General features: G+C 41.2%; 1 protein-coding gene across 7 annotated transcripts in view; it reads left to right on the top strand.

Annotated features, from left to right (window-relative positions):
- The first annotated feature begins 1225 nt into the window (after nucleotides 1–1225).
- EYA1 (EYA transcriptional coactivator and phosphatase 1) overlaps nucleotides 1226–17377 on the top strand; it is a 164053-nt gene continuing 147901 nt past the window's right edge. For 4 of the 7 annotated variants that reach the window (XM_051768756.1, XM_051768726.1, XM_051768704.1 and 1 more), the window contains exons 1-2: nucleotides 1227–1354; nucleotides 13550–13657. In XM_051768756.1, coding sequence (XP_051624716.1) covers nucleotides 13625–13657 — 33 coding nt within the window. In that variant the 5' untranslated portion in view covers nucleotides 1227–1354; nucleotides 13550–13624. Of the gene's footprint in view, nucleotides 1355–13549; nucleotides 13658–17377 lie in introns of all 7 variants that reach the window. The other 3 variants (XM_051768766.1, XM_051768716.1, XM_051768678.1) reach the window with 1 other exon arrangement.

Here is a 17377-nt window from a genome sequence, read left to right as displayed (position 1 = left end):
AAGAAACAAGTGGGGGAAGAAACCCTTAAAAATATTAAAAATAAGAATGTCTTCCATGTTACTTGGGTCCTTAGGACAAACATCTAGATATTCGAGTGATTTAAATGGCATGGATTGTATATATAAAGTTAAGGAAGATCATAAATGTTTGTGGGAACATAATTTCAATTTCTCTAAATCTGGAGATATGTTTTTTACTTTCTGAAAATTGGCATACAAGGACACTGAGAAGAGCTGCAAAAGTAAACAGTGGAAGAGTATGTACTGAAGAAAAAGAAGTGGAATAGAAGAGCTTGAAGAAATGGCAACTTTTTTTTTCTTCTGGTTTAAGGAAGAAGAAAGGAAGGAGAAGGTCTGGCTGCAGTGTTTGTAATTACAGTACAAGTAAAAACAGAAATAATCAGCAGTTATGCTTGCTTCCATGTGTGGGCCAGGTTGCCAAACTGAGCAGGGCATTAATGCACGTTATACTAGGGTGCCCGTGCTTCATGCAGGTTCTAAGTTCACGTCTCCAGTATGGAGAAGCAAAGAGAATGTTCTACCACTGTTCTGCGGTGACTTCGTACCTAGACTATAAGCCACAAGGAATCTGACCCATGCTTTCTCTCTTCATGGCTAATGAGGAGAGGTGGATGCATACAAGCTCGGATTTTACAGATGATCCGAGGTCTGCGGGGTCAGGTGCCATATGCACATCACAGCACTTCTCCCAGTGCAGCATTCCCACGCAGTCCTTGACACCTTGACTCATTCTGTGCCTTCGCCAAGAAGGGCAGCGATGGATTTCCCGGCGCGGTGAAGAGCGGTGTCAGACAAGCCCCTGCGGCTGGGGGATGCTGCCGGTACCCTCCCGACTGCCTGCCCTGCGCCCCGGCGCTGCCAAGGCAGTGACGGAGCCGCCAGCTGGGCTTGGGGGTGTGTAACCTGCAGCCGTCCCTGACGTTTCGGCAGCGCCGCAGGAAGCCGGGATTCCTCAGGGCCCATCCTTTCCTCTCTAACAACACCCTAAGTCTTAAAAATTAAATAAATTTAAAAAAGAGCGGAGGGTACTGGGGTGGTAATGGGGGGAGGCCGGCGGTGCTCTCCGTGTACCGAGAGCGGCTGCAGCGGGCGGCGCGGCCGGGCAGGCGCGGTGCTGCCCCGGGCGAGGCGGCGGCGGCGGCGGGAGGAGGAGGAGGAGGAGGAGGAGGAGGAGGCGGTCGGTCGGTCCAGCCGCTCCAGGGAAGTTTCCTCGCCGCCGCCTCCCCGAAACCCCTCCCCGCCAAGCGCGGGGCCGCGCTCCTCGCAACTTACCACCGGGCGCCGCTCCTGGGGAGCCGCCGGGCCCGCAACACCGCCCCGGAGGCCCCGCGGAGTAAGTGCGCGCCGAGCCGAGCCGAGCCGAGCCGTGCCGTGCTGTGCCGAGCCGTGCCGTGCCGAGCCGAGCCGTGCCGTGCCGAGCCGAGCCGTGCCGTGCTGTGCCGAGCCGTGCCGTGCCGTGCCGAGCCGAGCCGAGCCGTGCCGTGACGTGACGCGCTGAGCCGAGCCGAGCCGTGCCGTGCCGAGCCGTGCCGAGCCGTGCCGAGCCGAGCCGAGCCGAGCCGGGCGGTGGGGCCGTGTCCGCCGCCCCCACAGCCGCGCGGTGCCCACACGTGGGTGCGGCGGGGCCGGGCGGGAGGCGCCGGCTCAGCCCCAGCACCGCGGGCGGGTGCGCGGGCGCGCAGCGGGTCTGGCGGCGGGGAGGGAGGGGCGAGGCCGCGGGAGCTCCGGCGTGGGAGGGGAAGGGGCGGCAGAGGCGGCTGGAGCGGCGCCGCGGGAGCCTCCAATGCCGGCCGGCGGGCGCTGCGGAGCGTCGGCAGCGCTGAATGCGCGTGTTTGCTGTCAGAGGTTAAAAATCTGTGGTCACCTGGCTGCGGGGTGAGCGTGTCCGCCGTCACCCTGTTCCCCGGGGATACCCGGCTGTGGGCACGGCAAGTGTCAGGGGAAGTGTCCGGGCCCCCGGCAAGGAGCGGGCAACTCCTTCTCCGACGGACGGGGAAAGCAAGCCGATGCCGGGACACCGACGGCAATCCCACCGACCGCGGCCGCCCCGGTGTCCCGGTGTCCTGCTGGAGCGGCCGCCTCCCCACCGAGAGTCCGCTGGCTGGCTGCCTCCAGCGGGTCGGGGAAAGACAGGAGGGAAGGACGGATGCTCTCCTGTCCTCTCCCATCTCCGCTCCCGCATCCCAGCACCTTGGGAGGAGAGTGCTGAGCATCGGCGGCAGGGAAGGGGTGCACCCACAGGTGCTAGCTAGCTTTCTGGGGTACTTATTTCTCCTGCCGTCACCTAAGCCCTTCAAAAAGATGGATGGATATGACTAGTTCTGAGATGGTTTTAGTCTGTGTTGTTCGTCTTGGAATTAAAGCTTTTTTTTTTTTCTGGAAATACTCTCTTCTTTAAAACTAATTAAATAGGCAATTTTTCTATCACAAAGTCAAAGATCAGAGTTTTCTTCAATTATTAAAATATAACATCAAGCTTCACACCCTCCCCCTTTTTTTTCTCTTAGGCTCCTAGGAACATACTGTTGTGTTTGAATTACGAAGAGTACCCACTGACTTTTAGTATCAAAACACTGTCATGGTTACATATGCTCTAGCAAAATGCAGTATGAACGGTAGCACCAGACAGTTGCTACGTTTGAAGACTCACACTTTCCATAGTCTTTAAAATAAAAATATGGTTATAAGAAGAGAAAAAGGTCATTCAGTGCTGTAAGAAGTTCTTTAAAAAGAGTGGTGTGTGGAAAGTCCCTATGAAACAATTTCCAGATTAGAGCTGTTCATTCTTTGCCAAAGGCTGTGTAAGCTTGAACCATAATGAGGGTAGTTGTAGGGTCACGGAGTAGTCATGGAGCAGGTAGTCCAGCTGCATCAGAAAGTAAGAGACAGAAGGGCAATATGTATGGAAACATCCCCAGTTGAGGACTGCAGCTCATGGAGGTAGCTGGCATGTCTTCTGAAGGCTAGTCTAGATACATTTCTCCCAAACCTTTGTTCTAGCTTGCACACAACTTATTTTACCATAGATTTCAGTGTAAGGTAAAATGTGAGTATATGTGTTCTTCAACAACCTTTAAAATGTATGATCTACTCTTTCTTAATGATTCACCAGTCTTCAGAATTGTAGAAATTGTAATAGCATCGATAAAAATGTTTATAACCCATATGAATAGAAACCAAGTCACTGGTTCCTGATGGCTGTGTTATTTATTCCAGGCCTGATGTTTCATTCCTAATTTTCTTCATTAGGTGCATCTTCTCATGTAAACTGAATCATAAAAAGTGCAGGAAGAAAAAGGAGGAAGCAAGTCACTCTTTTTTCTGTGGCTCTGTCCTCTGTGTGCTGCAAAATCTGTCACTATGGGCAAGGTGAGGGATGGGCTCTGGCAGGAGAACTTTAAATTTTTCAGAGGTCATTTGAACAGTTTCTACAAGTCAGCTGGAAACTGGGGCCTCTTGCATCCTGTGCATTTTGAGAATTTTAGGTTATTTTCTTTGTTTCTTTCATTCAATTACTTAATAATAGAATCCAAAAATATTATTGCTCAAAATAACCTTTCCCCCTAGATTTAGAGAGAGGGAGAGTGATACAAAATTAAGAGTTTAAATTGAGTTAAGGGGCTTGAGGTTTTTTCCTTCCTCTCATTTTTCCTCTTTTTATCTTTGACTGTTTAATCTGATATACCAAACATCATAAGATAATGATTTCTCAAATGTCTGGACACTTTTAATGCTAATCCTACTGCATGGCCATAGGAAGTAAAATATGAGTTTACCATTGAATTCTGTGATATGGGTCAAGCTACCAAAGAAAAGGCTTTAGTGGTTGGACCAAGTAAGATTTGCCCAGGTTGGATGGTGTGATGGTGAGCTGTGGCTGCCTGGGTGGGACACCTGCAGGGGCAGATTCCTGGGGGAGCCTGAGGGCAGCTGCTGCCCATACCCTGGGCAAGCCCCAGGTGTGTAGGCAGTGCAGACACCGAGTGCCCCAGTTTGCCCAGGGCCCCCACTGTGCTGGGCTGCCTGGAAAAATCACAGAGGTGAACTCCCGCCCTCTGAGGTGGGTCTGCATTTTTGCAGCTCCCCTTATAATGAAGTGAGCTAGGAGAAAGCTCTTTTTATTTATAAGAGCGGAAATTGTGTGTAAAGTCCTTAAAATCAAGGAGGCCACAGCCGGGTACTTCGTATGCTTTTAAAAGCTTTTCCAACTTGAAGTTGTTTCTCTGTCCTTCTCATGCTGTTTCCATAAGTGAGTCACACCTACTGCCACTTTAGGCAATCGACCTAATTCCTGAAATTTCTGAACTTTAATTTCTCAGTTCAATAGCTTGAGCTCTTTATCATCTGAATATTGACGGGGATAGCATTGTGTTGTGTGAATAAAATTTTCTTCATCTTTTAGGTTATACTGTTGGCAGAGGAAATGGAAACATTATGTTCAGAATGTTGATGTAGTTCATTCTTCACTTTCTCCTTTATTATGATAATATTTATAATAGCTATAACATTATTTGATAAATGAAACATTCTTTTTAATAATAATTGTAAAAATCATGTTCTATGGATAAGAATCATTGTCTGTTACATTTTTCACACTTAATATGTTACTAAAGTCAGTAATATATTACAATAAAGTTCTATTTTGAGCTGTGATGGTGAAAATATTACAAGACTATTAGGATAAACAAATTTGTAAGAAGTGTGGCTTTTGCTAGAGAACAGACCGATTTAATGACTTAACTTCAGCTGTGCTGTGCTCTTGTGTGTTTTGGTTTTTTCATAAATGTATATAAAATTCATTCTCTTTGATAGATAATTTGGAGACATGGAGAACTGAAACTACATACTGCTGTTTGACTTAACTCTGTGCGTTTTTTGCTGACAAAAAACACATAATGTATCTTTGTGTAGTTATGTAAGCAGAACCTATTTATCTAGGTTCCAAATCCTTAAGTTTTCAGGTTTTATTATGTTAAAAATTATAAGTTACTGAATTCATTTTCATGAACACAGAGTCTGGAAGAAATCAGAGGAAAAGCATGTAATCTGTCAAGCAAAAGGTATGACACAGTTGAACAAACCAGTATTTTAAAATGTTTTTTAGCATTATTTTCCAGGGAACTGGGAGTCCTATAAATGCTCTTACAACAATTTCCTTCTCTTCCCCTATAATATGTAATATTCCAATTCCAATTGTCAAAATTTGGCAACAATTTATTGGTGGAGATTTAGTTTCATAAGGAGTGACTGCGGGGTAGAGAAGAGAGAGAGGTCCCAATCAGTACCTCCTCCCCTGACCCACTCAGAGCAGGGATGGCCCCAAAGGGAGTGGGCAGCACCTTCCCCGGAATTACCCCCTGAGAGGCAGCAGCTTGAGGATGTAGCACAGAAGGGTAAAGGAAAGCTGGCTTCATTGTTATGTAAATACAGTATCACCTCTGCTTCAAAATTAACTTTCAGTTAGTGAATTGAGGGTATTTCTGGTCACCGTGGATCAGGCTTCACATGGTATTTAGGTGACTAAAGGTGCAGCTGGGTGTTTACTGTAATTCATAAGAGTGCTTGCAGTATAAACAGACAAACAAATATAGGTGCTTAAGCTGATAGGGTGCCTTTTAAATATCCCACTGGATCTTGCATTGACAGATTTTCAGTGATACAGCCTTCTGGTTTTCTCAGTCTTAGGACCATTCCTGCTCTATCATTTGTACTTAACAGAGAATGGATGAGATTCCATTCTCATAGATGAGTCCAAATGAAGAAAATAGACTACTTGCACCTGCTAGTTAAATTTACACCTATTTCATTCATTACTGCATGATGAAAAGCAGAAGTATTTGTAGGTATTGATCTCTTGTAAAGATTGAAAATAAGATGCATCTTGTGGTATGTAAATGTTGGGATTTACCAATGAAAATTTTGGTTGACCTTGAGAGATGTTTTCTTATTGTGTGGTAGTTAAAGAAGAGAGCAGCAACCTTAGCGTTACTGATGGTGATGTGAGGACGGTCACTGCTGTGCACGTTCTATTCGTGGTGAATCTGTTGTGAAATCTGAAAGTGGCACTCACACAGAGACACTGGAGACATGGCTCTGTGCCACAGAAGGGCATCTACACTGCTCCCAAGGGTAGGGTGAGTTCAGAGGCGATTTGGTGGTTCTCACAGAGCATGGGGCTTCAACTGACCCTAACCATGCACTGGGGTCGCCTGCACTGGAGGATGCCAAGACTTTGGTCTGTGCCTTTCCCTGTTGAGCATTAGCTTTCCATAGCCAGGATGACTCCCTTGCAACCATGCTTTCTGTAACCCATCCTATTTGGGTGTGTTTTTCTGCTCTCCGGGATGCTGTGGCTTCCACTGCTGAAAATACTGCTAGTACTGTTTCTTACTTGAATGCTTTTGCCAGCTTGGGGGAAACCTAGGCTTTAATGAAGGTTGTTACAATTTCAGACTCAAATGTATCTGATTTATTTAAAAAAGGAAAAGAAGTTAAAAAAATTATTAAAGTTAAACCTTTAACTGAGAGGAAAATTACTCTAATTGATCTGTATAAACCTTAAAACTTTTACATGTGACTTGTATTAATTATAACTAGAAATTTTTTACTTGTTTGTGCTGAATTCTGCAGAAGCAGTACAGTTGTTTGTTGTTAGACGACAAACTTTTATGGACTGCATATATTTTACAAACTACTTTAAAAGCTCATGTAAAATAATAAGTAATGCCCTTCCTTTAATCTGAAATTATAATAGGTGTAGAAAGACTTCTTAAAGCACATATGTAATTACTACTCATTGGAAACATTGTACAGAACCACACGGGTTGAAAGAAAGCTTTGTTTGTAAAGCATCTTACACTTCTTTCCTGAAGTAGGTAAATGTTCCAGTTGCATGTTATGATTCGTAGCTCAACATTTTTCTTGTATGTATTTCATATTCTTTATTAACCTTGACACTTAGTCTAATACCATTAATCTGTGGATCCTCTCACCTTTTGTAGTGTGCTTGACACATAAAAAGCAGAAAGCAGATTTATTGCTCAAAGAAATTACAACAAAGGAGTAGGCTGTTGCGTTCTGGTTTTGTTCTTTGTTAATGATACATAAATAAAATGAGGGAAATTGTAACTTTTTGATGATAAAGATCCCATGGAATGCTAAGAGCGAAGCTGTTTAATCCTTGTTTGAGTCAGAGTTCACCTTATAAATGATAATTTTATTAATTTTTAAAAGCAAAATATTCCCTTATGTTTTTACCTTAAAAATATTCTGTATTTCCTGTCCTAAATTGTTAGTGTGTTTCTTTTCTGAATAGTTTCAACCACATTTCAGATACCAATAAAGTTGATTCCACTAGGTAGTTTAAACATCGTATTAATTTTGTAAGTAATTTAAAAAGTTGCCAGTATAATTTTAACATTGTTCTGCAGTATAACTTCCATGTGTATTCAGTATTCAATGAAAAATGTGATCTTTTGCTATGTTTAGAGAGCTCTGCTTTTAGAATAATATTATTGCTTCAAATTTTTATATGTATGTGTGTATCCCACTTTAACCTTTAATGGAGCTTCCCAAAAGAGGCATCCTGTTGGGTGTCTGTGCCAGTGAGATTACAGTCAGAAATCTGGCCATTGCAGGCACCAGCTTTCACACTTGATGCACATACTCACGAGGTCCTCATTCCTTTTCGCAGTTTAAACCATTCCTGACCATTGGATGCAGAAACACAAAGACTTCATCAAGATAGTTTTTGAAACAGTTATATTTTAGTTTTAGAACCTGTAAAAGTAATGGGAAATTATTTACCTGATTTTTTTTCAGGTCTCCGGTCTTATACCATCACTTTTCCCAAGTACTCTGGGACTTAAGAACATTACATTGTCAGGTTTCTTTCTCCACCTCAGGAGAGTTTTCTTTGTATTTGACCATCTCTTCCAATGCTGGGAGAACAGAAAGCTCTTCTGAGCTTGCTGAAATCAGAAACCAGCAGGTTCCCTTAAAAACATGCCGACATCTTTTGCCTTTCTTTATTTCTTCAGGTGGGAATTTTCTGTTATTCTCACCCCACTTTCTCCAAATAGCTGAGTCTGAATAATTGCACTAATTAGGCACAATAATTTTTTTAGGTTGCTTCCACTTGAGGTGAATATCAAGGAGAGTGGACTGTGAAGAACTGCACAAGGACCTTATGAGACAGGTCACTAGACAAAGAAATGACAAATGAAATTCTGCAGAGGTAAATGTGAGCTGCTAAATCCTGAGTAAAATAGTTGTAACTGTACATGGAAAGTGATGGGCACTGAGCTGACCCTCACCTCTCAGAAATGACATCTTGGCATCTAAGATAATTCCAAGAAAATTTATTCAGTGTTTAGTAATTCCCCCCAAAAATTAATGTTCAGAATTCCTAGGAACAAAAAAAAAGTTTACATGGGTTCAGGAAGAGAATAGATGAGTATTTGAGAGAGCTGTACTGAGGGTTGCTAGACAGATGAACTCCATCAGGCTCAGGAAACCCTCTGAACTCAAATGGCAGGAAATTGGGAAAATGTCAGGGAAATGGCATACGCTTGTTCTGTTGTTGCTGTTCTGTGTCCAGTTATGGCTGTTGTTGGGGACAGCGCTAGAAGGATTGTTGGTCTGAACCAGTGTCGTGGCCCTTGTGTTCTTGTTAGATTTAATGGTAAATGGGAGAAATGTGGCACAAACTTTGTTGTTGAATGCTTCCTTCAAGACAGGCTTACAGTGTCGTAGCAATTTTATAAATGTAATCAGGATTCAAAAAGTAGTAAATATATTTGTCTAGGCTGTCACTAATAGCATTTGTCTGTGATGTATTTTTTGTTTTGATAGTGCTTCACTCCTACTTTCTTTCTTGTTTCTTTATGCTCTTGAATCTCCTCTGTTAGTCTGGTCCAGCACCCAGTAAGGTTCCTGTGTAAGTAGATGAGACCTCATATTCCCTTATCAGAAACTTAACTTCCCAGTGAAATTAAAACATTAGGGAAAGACTATCATTTTAGGTTTAAATTGATTTTTTAATCTTTATTTTAAAGTTAAAAGTACTCACATAGTGAAAAAATCTAGATATTTAGTTTATATTACTGGCTTAAAAAGTATGAGATTACTTTGGTGCTGAACTAGACATCACGGCGAGTGTAAGTGCCATGGGTTTTAAACATGCCTGTCTAGGACACCGGAGTCCTTGTTCTGTATTTATATAAAGGAAAGTTTCCAATAAAACTGAATTTTTTTCGGCCCTCTTTCCCACAAGTTTACTTCAGCCACAAGTCTCAACACTCCATGCATTTCTGCTTGATGGTAATGGAAAAAAAGATCTGTTGAGATGGACATGGATGCTTATGGGGATGCAGAGGGGGTGACCTACCTCTTGTGCTGTTGTAGAGTGTTGTTATCTGCACACTGTGTACCCACAGAGAGGTCTGAGGGTTTGCAAACCCCCAGAGTCTGTGTCTAGGTCAGTGTCAGCACTGCAGTTGGTGTGGGATATCTTCCAGCAGATGTGCACGTTAGGTTCCGCACATCTGGACACCTATCTGTTTTGCTGGCGTCCCTGAGGCTCGCTGGAAGGCAGGATGCTGTATTGCATCTGTGGACGTTCCAGGCTGAATCAGAGGTGGTCTTCAGTCACAGCACTGGAGTTAATTGTTTATAAAGCTGCTGAAAGGTCCCTTCTAAATTTCGTTTTTAAAAAATGTCTTTCCCTCTTCCATTTTATTTCCTTCCTCTTTTTTTCTTTTTTCTTTTTGGTTTTCAGCTGTTACGCTTGGCAAGTTTCTTTCCCAGCATTTGGAAATAATTGTTTTCTAAATGCTACCCAGGTTATCTGCCAAATTTAACACCTTAAAAGGGAGCAGGGGTGGGGTACGAGAGACCTACCTGGGAATGGAGCGAATGTAATGAGTCTTTAGAAAGTGCTAAAAAGGAAACTTCCCAAATATAGCACCTAAAATCAAAACCATCGAGTTCCCTAATATCAACTGTGAAATATCACATGCTATCATCTGCAGGGTAAATAAAGACCGTTTTGCCCAGCCTCATAACCTCTTCAGGATTTTCTCTACCAAATCATAAAGTACATGTGGGTTTTATGTTTTGGTTTGAGTTGTTTTTTTTTCTTCTAACAAATGAATATGCTTTGGAGAGGTTCAATTTTGTCTAGATGTTACTGGCAAATTCTACTAGTTTCTGAGAAAGCATGAAAAAATAAAAGCAAAGCAGTATCCACTGATGACACTAAAAATGACTTTGTCTTGGAGTCTGCAATGGCATAATCAGCTGGGAAGTTGTAAGACAGGAGTGATTTTGCTGGTGGCCCAGGAACAGGAAAAAAGTTTAATTCCTTTTCCTTGGTGATGGAAAGAGTAAGGTAGCCCAAGATATTGTGTTTGTGCTGTTTCTGATCACTGTGAGTTTTGTCAGTGGCTCACTGCAGCTGAAGGTGGGTTACAGCAGCTCTGGGACAGCTCCAAGATGTGGATATTAGTGACAGAGTGGAGCTTGCTTGGGAAATGCAGTTTTTATGGAGAACAGCTCAGCAAGCACAAGAAACTAGGTTCCTGGTCCTTCAGTGTAGGTGTCTAGGTGCCAGGGGTCAGACATAGCTAGTTACTTTTTGGTCACCCTTCAGTTTGGTGCTCTCTGTGCAAGAGATCACCCTCCATTGGTACCTTCCAACCCTAAGAGATTATTTCTCAGTATTCCTGACTGTGTTTAACATCTGCTTCCCGGGTGATCGACCGCTCGCTTTTGTCAGGTTTCCGGGTGGGTGCTCGGATGGGGACAGCCCTTCCAGGACAAGGAGCTTATTGAAGCTCCTGGCCACCTCTGCAGCATGGCTGGGAGTGACTGGCAGCCGCCCCGTGCCTGGTGGCAGAGGCACATGTTCAGATCCATGTGTGTGGGGAAAATTGCACAGCGTTGGCTAACATTTCAGAAAGAAGGGAATAAAAATCCCCCGTAAACCATTTTCTGTACTTCTTTGTGGGTTTTTATTCCCTTTAAAATTGTAATAGCTGTTTGGAAAAGAGGGCTGCTGGTTGTCATGCCTGGTACAATAGTACTGCTTTAGCTGGTGGGACTCTTAACTGCTACCATCGCGTATTTAACAGTAATAATATTTAACCAAGCAAATGACTTCCAGAGTAATAGAGAAAAATAAAATGGGATATGTACTTTCATGACTTCCCTTCAATTTGGATCTTGTCTTTTTCAGTAATTTGAGTTTTTGTCCCACTCATATTTGGTGGCGTATTTTGAATATAACAACTTCTCTGTAATAGATACTTTATGTAATTTATATGTAATTTTTGATAGATTAACAACTCAAGGGAATTTAATTAGTTTTTGTAAAGCTTTACTAAAATTAAGAATAACCTAAGATGACAATTAGAATGAGGATAACTTAGGTTACTCTTGTTCAAAAGTTGCATTTTTCAAAATTAAAATTACTTAATTTCATTGTAAATCAGCTGTTCTGTATTACTGTCTAAGCCCTAATGTTACTGCTTGCTTGATTATGCTGCCAGAGGTCTCTGATGTCTGCTGAGAAAGAAAAGTCTTTGCCTCAAGGAGTGTGGGGGTATATATAGGAGCTTTTTGTAAATCTCTTTTGCAGTGACTTTCAGGGCAGCATATGTCAGAGCAGAAAATGCAAGAGTGGGCTCTTTTGATGCTGGTGTGTTGTAGGAATTTCTCCCAGAGAGAGAAAATGTTTGCTGCAGCAGCTTCTGCAAGTAGGGTTGCCTAATTATGGTTGAACTACAATGTACTATAAAACATATATGCTTTTTCCATCTGGGCTTTAATAGAAAATTACCAGTCTTGGTAAAGTTTTCTTTCCATAAAGTAAAGAGAGCACTGCTGATCTGAAAATCTGTCAGGTCATCCACATACCAGCATTACATCAATTGACTTATGAATATTTTTCCATCAGAAAAGGCTCCGTTTTATTCCCTCGCTGAAGTTGCAGACTTTCAGTTTGTGGGGTTTTTCCATTTATTGAATTTTGCAATAAAAGAGTTTTTGAAACAGATGTCAGTCATTGCTTAGGAGCAGGGCATTGTTAGAGAGTTGTTTTCTTCTGCCCTTTGCTATTATTTTTTTTTTTAATTATGAGAACTTCTTGTCCTTCCCCTCCCTAACTTTAATTGTCAGCTTTTAAAGCCTTGAGTAATTTTCTAACCTATAATCTGGTGTCAGAACAAATACGGGCACCAGATTTCGTAGAAATATTGCAGATTGGCCATTGTTCTCAGCAGGAGCAGGACTGGATTTGATCTCTCAATTGTAAACCAGAAAGAAGGGAGTGGATGCATTGCAGAAGCATGGTTCATATTAGCATCTTCCTTAGGGTGCAGAGTGAACCTGTTAACACTTTCTTAATGCTTAGATTTTATAGAAGTAGCCAAATGTGTGCAATAAATACTGTCCAAACAACTGGGCTCGAAGAGACTTTTTTATTTTCTTGTGAGAGTCTTATTCAGGTAGAAATATGCAGAATAAGGTTTTGGATCCTGATCCTAAATTATAAGTATTTCATATGCAGAGTGGTTTTAGGACAAACTGAATATCTTCAGACCATCGGATCTTCACCTGTCATAGAAAACCAAAGTACTTTTCACATTTCACTGTATATAAGGTATATATTAAATATACATACACACACTTAAACCCCCCAGATTTTCATTTTTATTATACTTTAGCAGACAGCATTTGCCCCTGTTATTAAAAAAAAAGCCAATTTTTCTAATGAGGATTTTAGCTGGGCTTGTTTTAATTACTTCAGTGAATAGTTCTGAATTTTAAGAAGTTCATGGCATTTTATTCTAAAGAAAATTGCTCATGAAAGGAAACCATATTTTGGATTTATATCTGTTTGGGGAGTAAGCCTTCATTATTTCATCTCAGCACTTCACTGTTATTTTTAACATCAAAGAACACCATTTCCAAAGGTGAGAGAACACAAAGTATCCCATATTTATAATTTATAGGGCCTAGAACTGCGACCTAATGTAAACTTGAAGAGATTTAGTATAAAAATATCCTTAGCTTGAGGGCAACATTTTGAAAACTTTGTGGATTTTCTTTTTTATCCTGGCTCAATCTACAATCATGTTTCTTTGTTATTATTTCCTCTTAGCATTAAAGTACAATTGACATTGATAGATATCAGGGGAGGCTGAGCTTCCTAAAAGAAAAAAATCAAAAGAAGAAGAGATGTGTTGTTGGCACAGAAATAGTGTCGGTAAAAGAGTTCCTGGCTGCCTTTCATTTGTCTGCCGACAGCAAGCACAACAGAGCTCTTGCTGCCTGCTTTTGGCTTGCGTGGATTTGTGGTAAACAGCTCAGCTATGTATTTATTTTCAAGATTGATTCAGTTCTTCAAAGACAACTGCTCCTAACTTGTGAATACTTGTTAGTTAATGAAAAGTTGCAGAAGTGAAGATCACCTTCTAGTTTCATGCCAACAAATTAATCCGTTGATGTGGTACTGTCTTTTCCACAGGTGTGTGTGTACTAGGACTGTCTGAACCTCACTGTAACTAATAGCCCGTATGTAATTTGGAAGGAGAAATCTTCAATGGAAGACCCTGAGGGAATAAATGGGAAGTCTGTAAGTAAACAACTTGTCAGTCCTGAGAAAAAAAGTTACAGCTTTTAAAGTGGTAATTATTTTTGTGGCAACCAAGTGGATGAGAGTCTTAGAGAGGTACATGCACTTTCAGTGATTGGAAGAAGCAGTGAATGATGAATTCATTGAGAGATGGAGGCTTATGCTAAAGCTACAGAAAATTAGATATACCTTTAAAAATATTTGTCTTCAGTGAGTCATATTACAAAATGATGGTTGTTACTTTCTCAAAGAAATATTTGGCTTGCTGCATTTATGTTGTTGACATTTTGATCTGTTAGAGAGTTTTCATCCCATTATTTGAAGTTACTTCTCTTTGTGTGAATATATGCAAATACTGCTTCTGGGAGAAGCCAGTGCAACTCCTAACTGCAAAGTCTTAAGAACAGTGGCAAAAAAAGTATAACAGCATTGTTGTTTCTTTTAAATGCCTGTTTATAAAGTCATAATAGTAAGAAATTTTGCAAACTATCACACACAATAATGTTTCATGCATGGTCAAATGATTAGTGTGTGTTTTGGATTTGTTAGTTTAGTTTGTGATATCATTCTTGGCACTCAGTGAACATCAAAATGCTACATAAATGTTTTTATTCTGGGTTGTTTAACAAAAAAAGCACACCTTGAAATTGCCTTATTTTTACCAGTTGTAAGATAAGTCCCAAAAGTACTATTTAGTAAATTTGATTAGATTTATTTCCTGCATTTTTTCTGATCTGTTTATTTTTTACATTTGACAGTACTCTGCATTCTCTCTCACTCTTCCCCTTGTATTCTATGATTCTATATTCAGTTTCCCTGATGCTTGTGTTAGCTTTTCATGTAGCAACAGAGTAGAAAAATATAAGCACCTAATAATAAGCTTATTGTGTTGGATGGTTTTGTTACACTTGACGTCTAGTGTTGTTTTTACTGTCTAAAGCAATATGTCTTTGGTTAGTTTCCAGTGTTCATTTGTTCCACAGTCTTGTCTCTATGTGTACATTTGGGTATTTATCCATCACTGCTACAGCAATGTGTGGACAGGACCAGTTAACTCCTAGAGAAAGGGGTGGCCATGGTTACTGACTAGTGCTAAACAGGGATGGTCCTGTTTGCAGTTGCAGTGCCAGAACTTTCAGCACCACCCAAGCTCTGTGTTCTCTTTAGGATCAGGCTTCCTTCCATGCATGAAAAGCCTTTCCTTGATGCTGTCAGGATTTTCTGTGACTTCCACTGCAATACTTCTACTCTGTATGCCCAGCATAGTCTGGGCTTCACATGCTGTGGAGGGTTTGGGCTGGGTAATTGTATGCTGGAGCTGTATGTAATGAAAAATGTAACTGTCACTTAACAGGAGTATTAAGGGAAATATTTGTTCATGGTTTGGCACTACCAGCACTCCTGTTGGGGTCATTCATTCCATTCCTTCTTTTCACCACGTAGTCCAGGGAGCCTGTAAAACACTTCATCTGCTCAGAGCTTCCCTTCAAATTACCCACGTGAGTGGTAGTCATGGATGCTATCAGGATTATCAAAATCTAAACCAGTAACTGCTGAATAGACCTGCTGCATCTACAAGAACTCAGGCTTCTGTAAACGATGAGGTCTGAAGTGCTCAAAGGTACATGGCACAGGGCAGGGTGTCTTCTGACTGCACTGTCATTGGATAGGTTTAAAATTCGGTATTAAACCCTGGAATCTAATCCTTCAATTAAGTCTCACTTGAACTCATTCATAACTGGAGAGGCTGCTGCATTTGCAGCAGCCAGTTGACCAACAGGGAGATTTCCTAAAAGCAGTAGTCAGAAGGCAAAATAGTCTCAGCGAAAATAAAGATGATTCTGTTTTCGTTTATTTTGCTCTCTATGTGTGCATACAAGAAAGAAAGAAAGAGAGGGTGAGGGATAGATTAGCACTCTGTCATTAAAACCCAGAACCCAAAACCTGTTTGGGATTTAAGATCCCAAACACATACAGTGTCTTCTAAAACCTGGTGCTAGTCCATAGGAAAAGAGGAAAATGTCCCTACAAGTGCCAGTTGAAAGGTAATTTAATCTTGAAAGTGGCCTATGCAAACTATGCAGTGAAAGCAATTTCAGGTACATGTGGAGGAGGGAGGAGCTTTATTCAACAACTGAGAAATGAAAGTGTATAATGTTTTTGAAAGACAGAGCTAGATGAACAATGGAGAAAGTACTGGGAGGTGAAAGGAAAGGAAAATGAAAAAAATTTTTTCAGACAAGAGTGAGAGAGAGTAGATGAGTAAGTACTCGCCACTGTCTTTGGCCAAGATTTCTCTGTTGAGGAAGAGGGTGATGTTGCACACAGGAATCCAGCCTGCCAGTGTTAACATGTACAGAGGATACCATAATAAGCCCAGTAAACTCACTTCTGCTCTCTGTTACACTGGTGGAGCTGAGAGTGGATTTTAGTCTCTAAGCAACACTTTCATCATCTGGAGAAATTGTTCTAATGGTACTGTTGTGCTTGGTTCACATTCTTTAGGAGCTGACTTTGAAACTTGCATTTGCAAACTTGAACACTACACCTGCCCCTGCCTCTCTTTTACTAGGTGCCTGAGAAAGAAGCAGAACCCAAATCTGAAGCTGGCTAGACAGATGATATCAGTGTTGTATCCTGCCTGAGAATTTCACTGATCTTCTGCTTCTTTCCAAGTCCAAAAAAGACTTTGAAGTGCGTTTGTTAGTGTTATAAGCACCTGCTAAAGATGGTTCACTCCTTTTTTATCAAGCTAAAACAAACGGTCTGGGGTTTTTTTGTTTTTATTTCTCTATTAATAATTTTTGATTTCAGTTTTTCAGTGAAGCAGGCATATCAATGATAACCAAGATGTTACAAATTCATACAACTGGGCTGCCTCAATGACTGGGCTGTTTCTTCTTAAAGACTGTCCAAATGCCATGCTGCTCGCCACACTGAACTCTCTGTGGATGTTCTTCTTGGTCAACTTTGGAGCAGCCATCAATAAAGTAGTATTATTTGGCTTGCTACTGAGATCCAGAAGTCTAATACACAGCCAACATACTTACACTTTAAAGTGCTATGCATAGGGTTGAATCTCATGCCAGGTTTGATTACTAATGCTCCAATCTCCATTTGAGTTTGTAAGTCCTGTTCTTCACCACCCTGAGGGGGCTTTTCTGCCTGACAGTCATTTGCAATGAGTCTCACTGCTCATACATACCTGAGAAGAAAAAAACCACCTCTGGTTTTAATTATTTTTGACATGAAAATATCATTTTGGATGTTAGAGAAATTCTGATTATAAAGAAATTGAGAATGGATAACAGTACATCTTACACAAATTGATTTAAAAAAATTGATGTAAATTTATCATGGCTTACATGTGTGGTAGGCTAAATCTACTGGTTCCAAACTTGGCATTGGCATGAATCTGTTGCCCCAGAAACCCTCTAGAAGCCCTAGAAACATGAAAAACACTGATAATCAGAAGATTCATCATGATGTACTTGATATAGACATACATGTGGTTTAGAGGTACCCTGATGAATGACTTTAAAAAACTCAGAAAAAGGGCATTGTAGAGGCCAGTGGGTATTTTATTTCATTTGATTTGCCTATTGATTTTTTTAAAAAATGCATTGTTCTTATTTATTTGCAAAACTCAGCACAAGAAATTTTTCACAAGTAAATATTGGCAGTTTTAAGCAATTTGGAAGGTGTTTTTTCCATAAGTCT

The sequence above is a fragment of the Manacus candei genome, unplaced genomic scaffold (assembly GCF_025592945.1).
Source record: "Manacus candei isolate 608988 ecotype Guabito, Panama unplaced genomic scaffold, ASM2559294v1 h1tg000008l, whole genome shotgun sequence".
NCBI lineage: Eukaryota > Metazoa > Chordata > Aves > Passeriformes > Pipridae > Manacus > Manacus candei.
The sequence above is the reverse complement of the archived record's forward strand: the minus strand, read 5'-3'. Positions and strand labels throughout refer to the sequence as shown.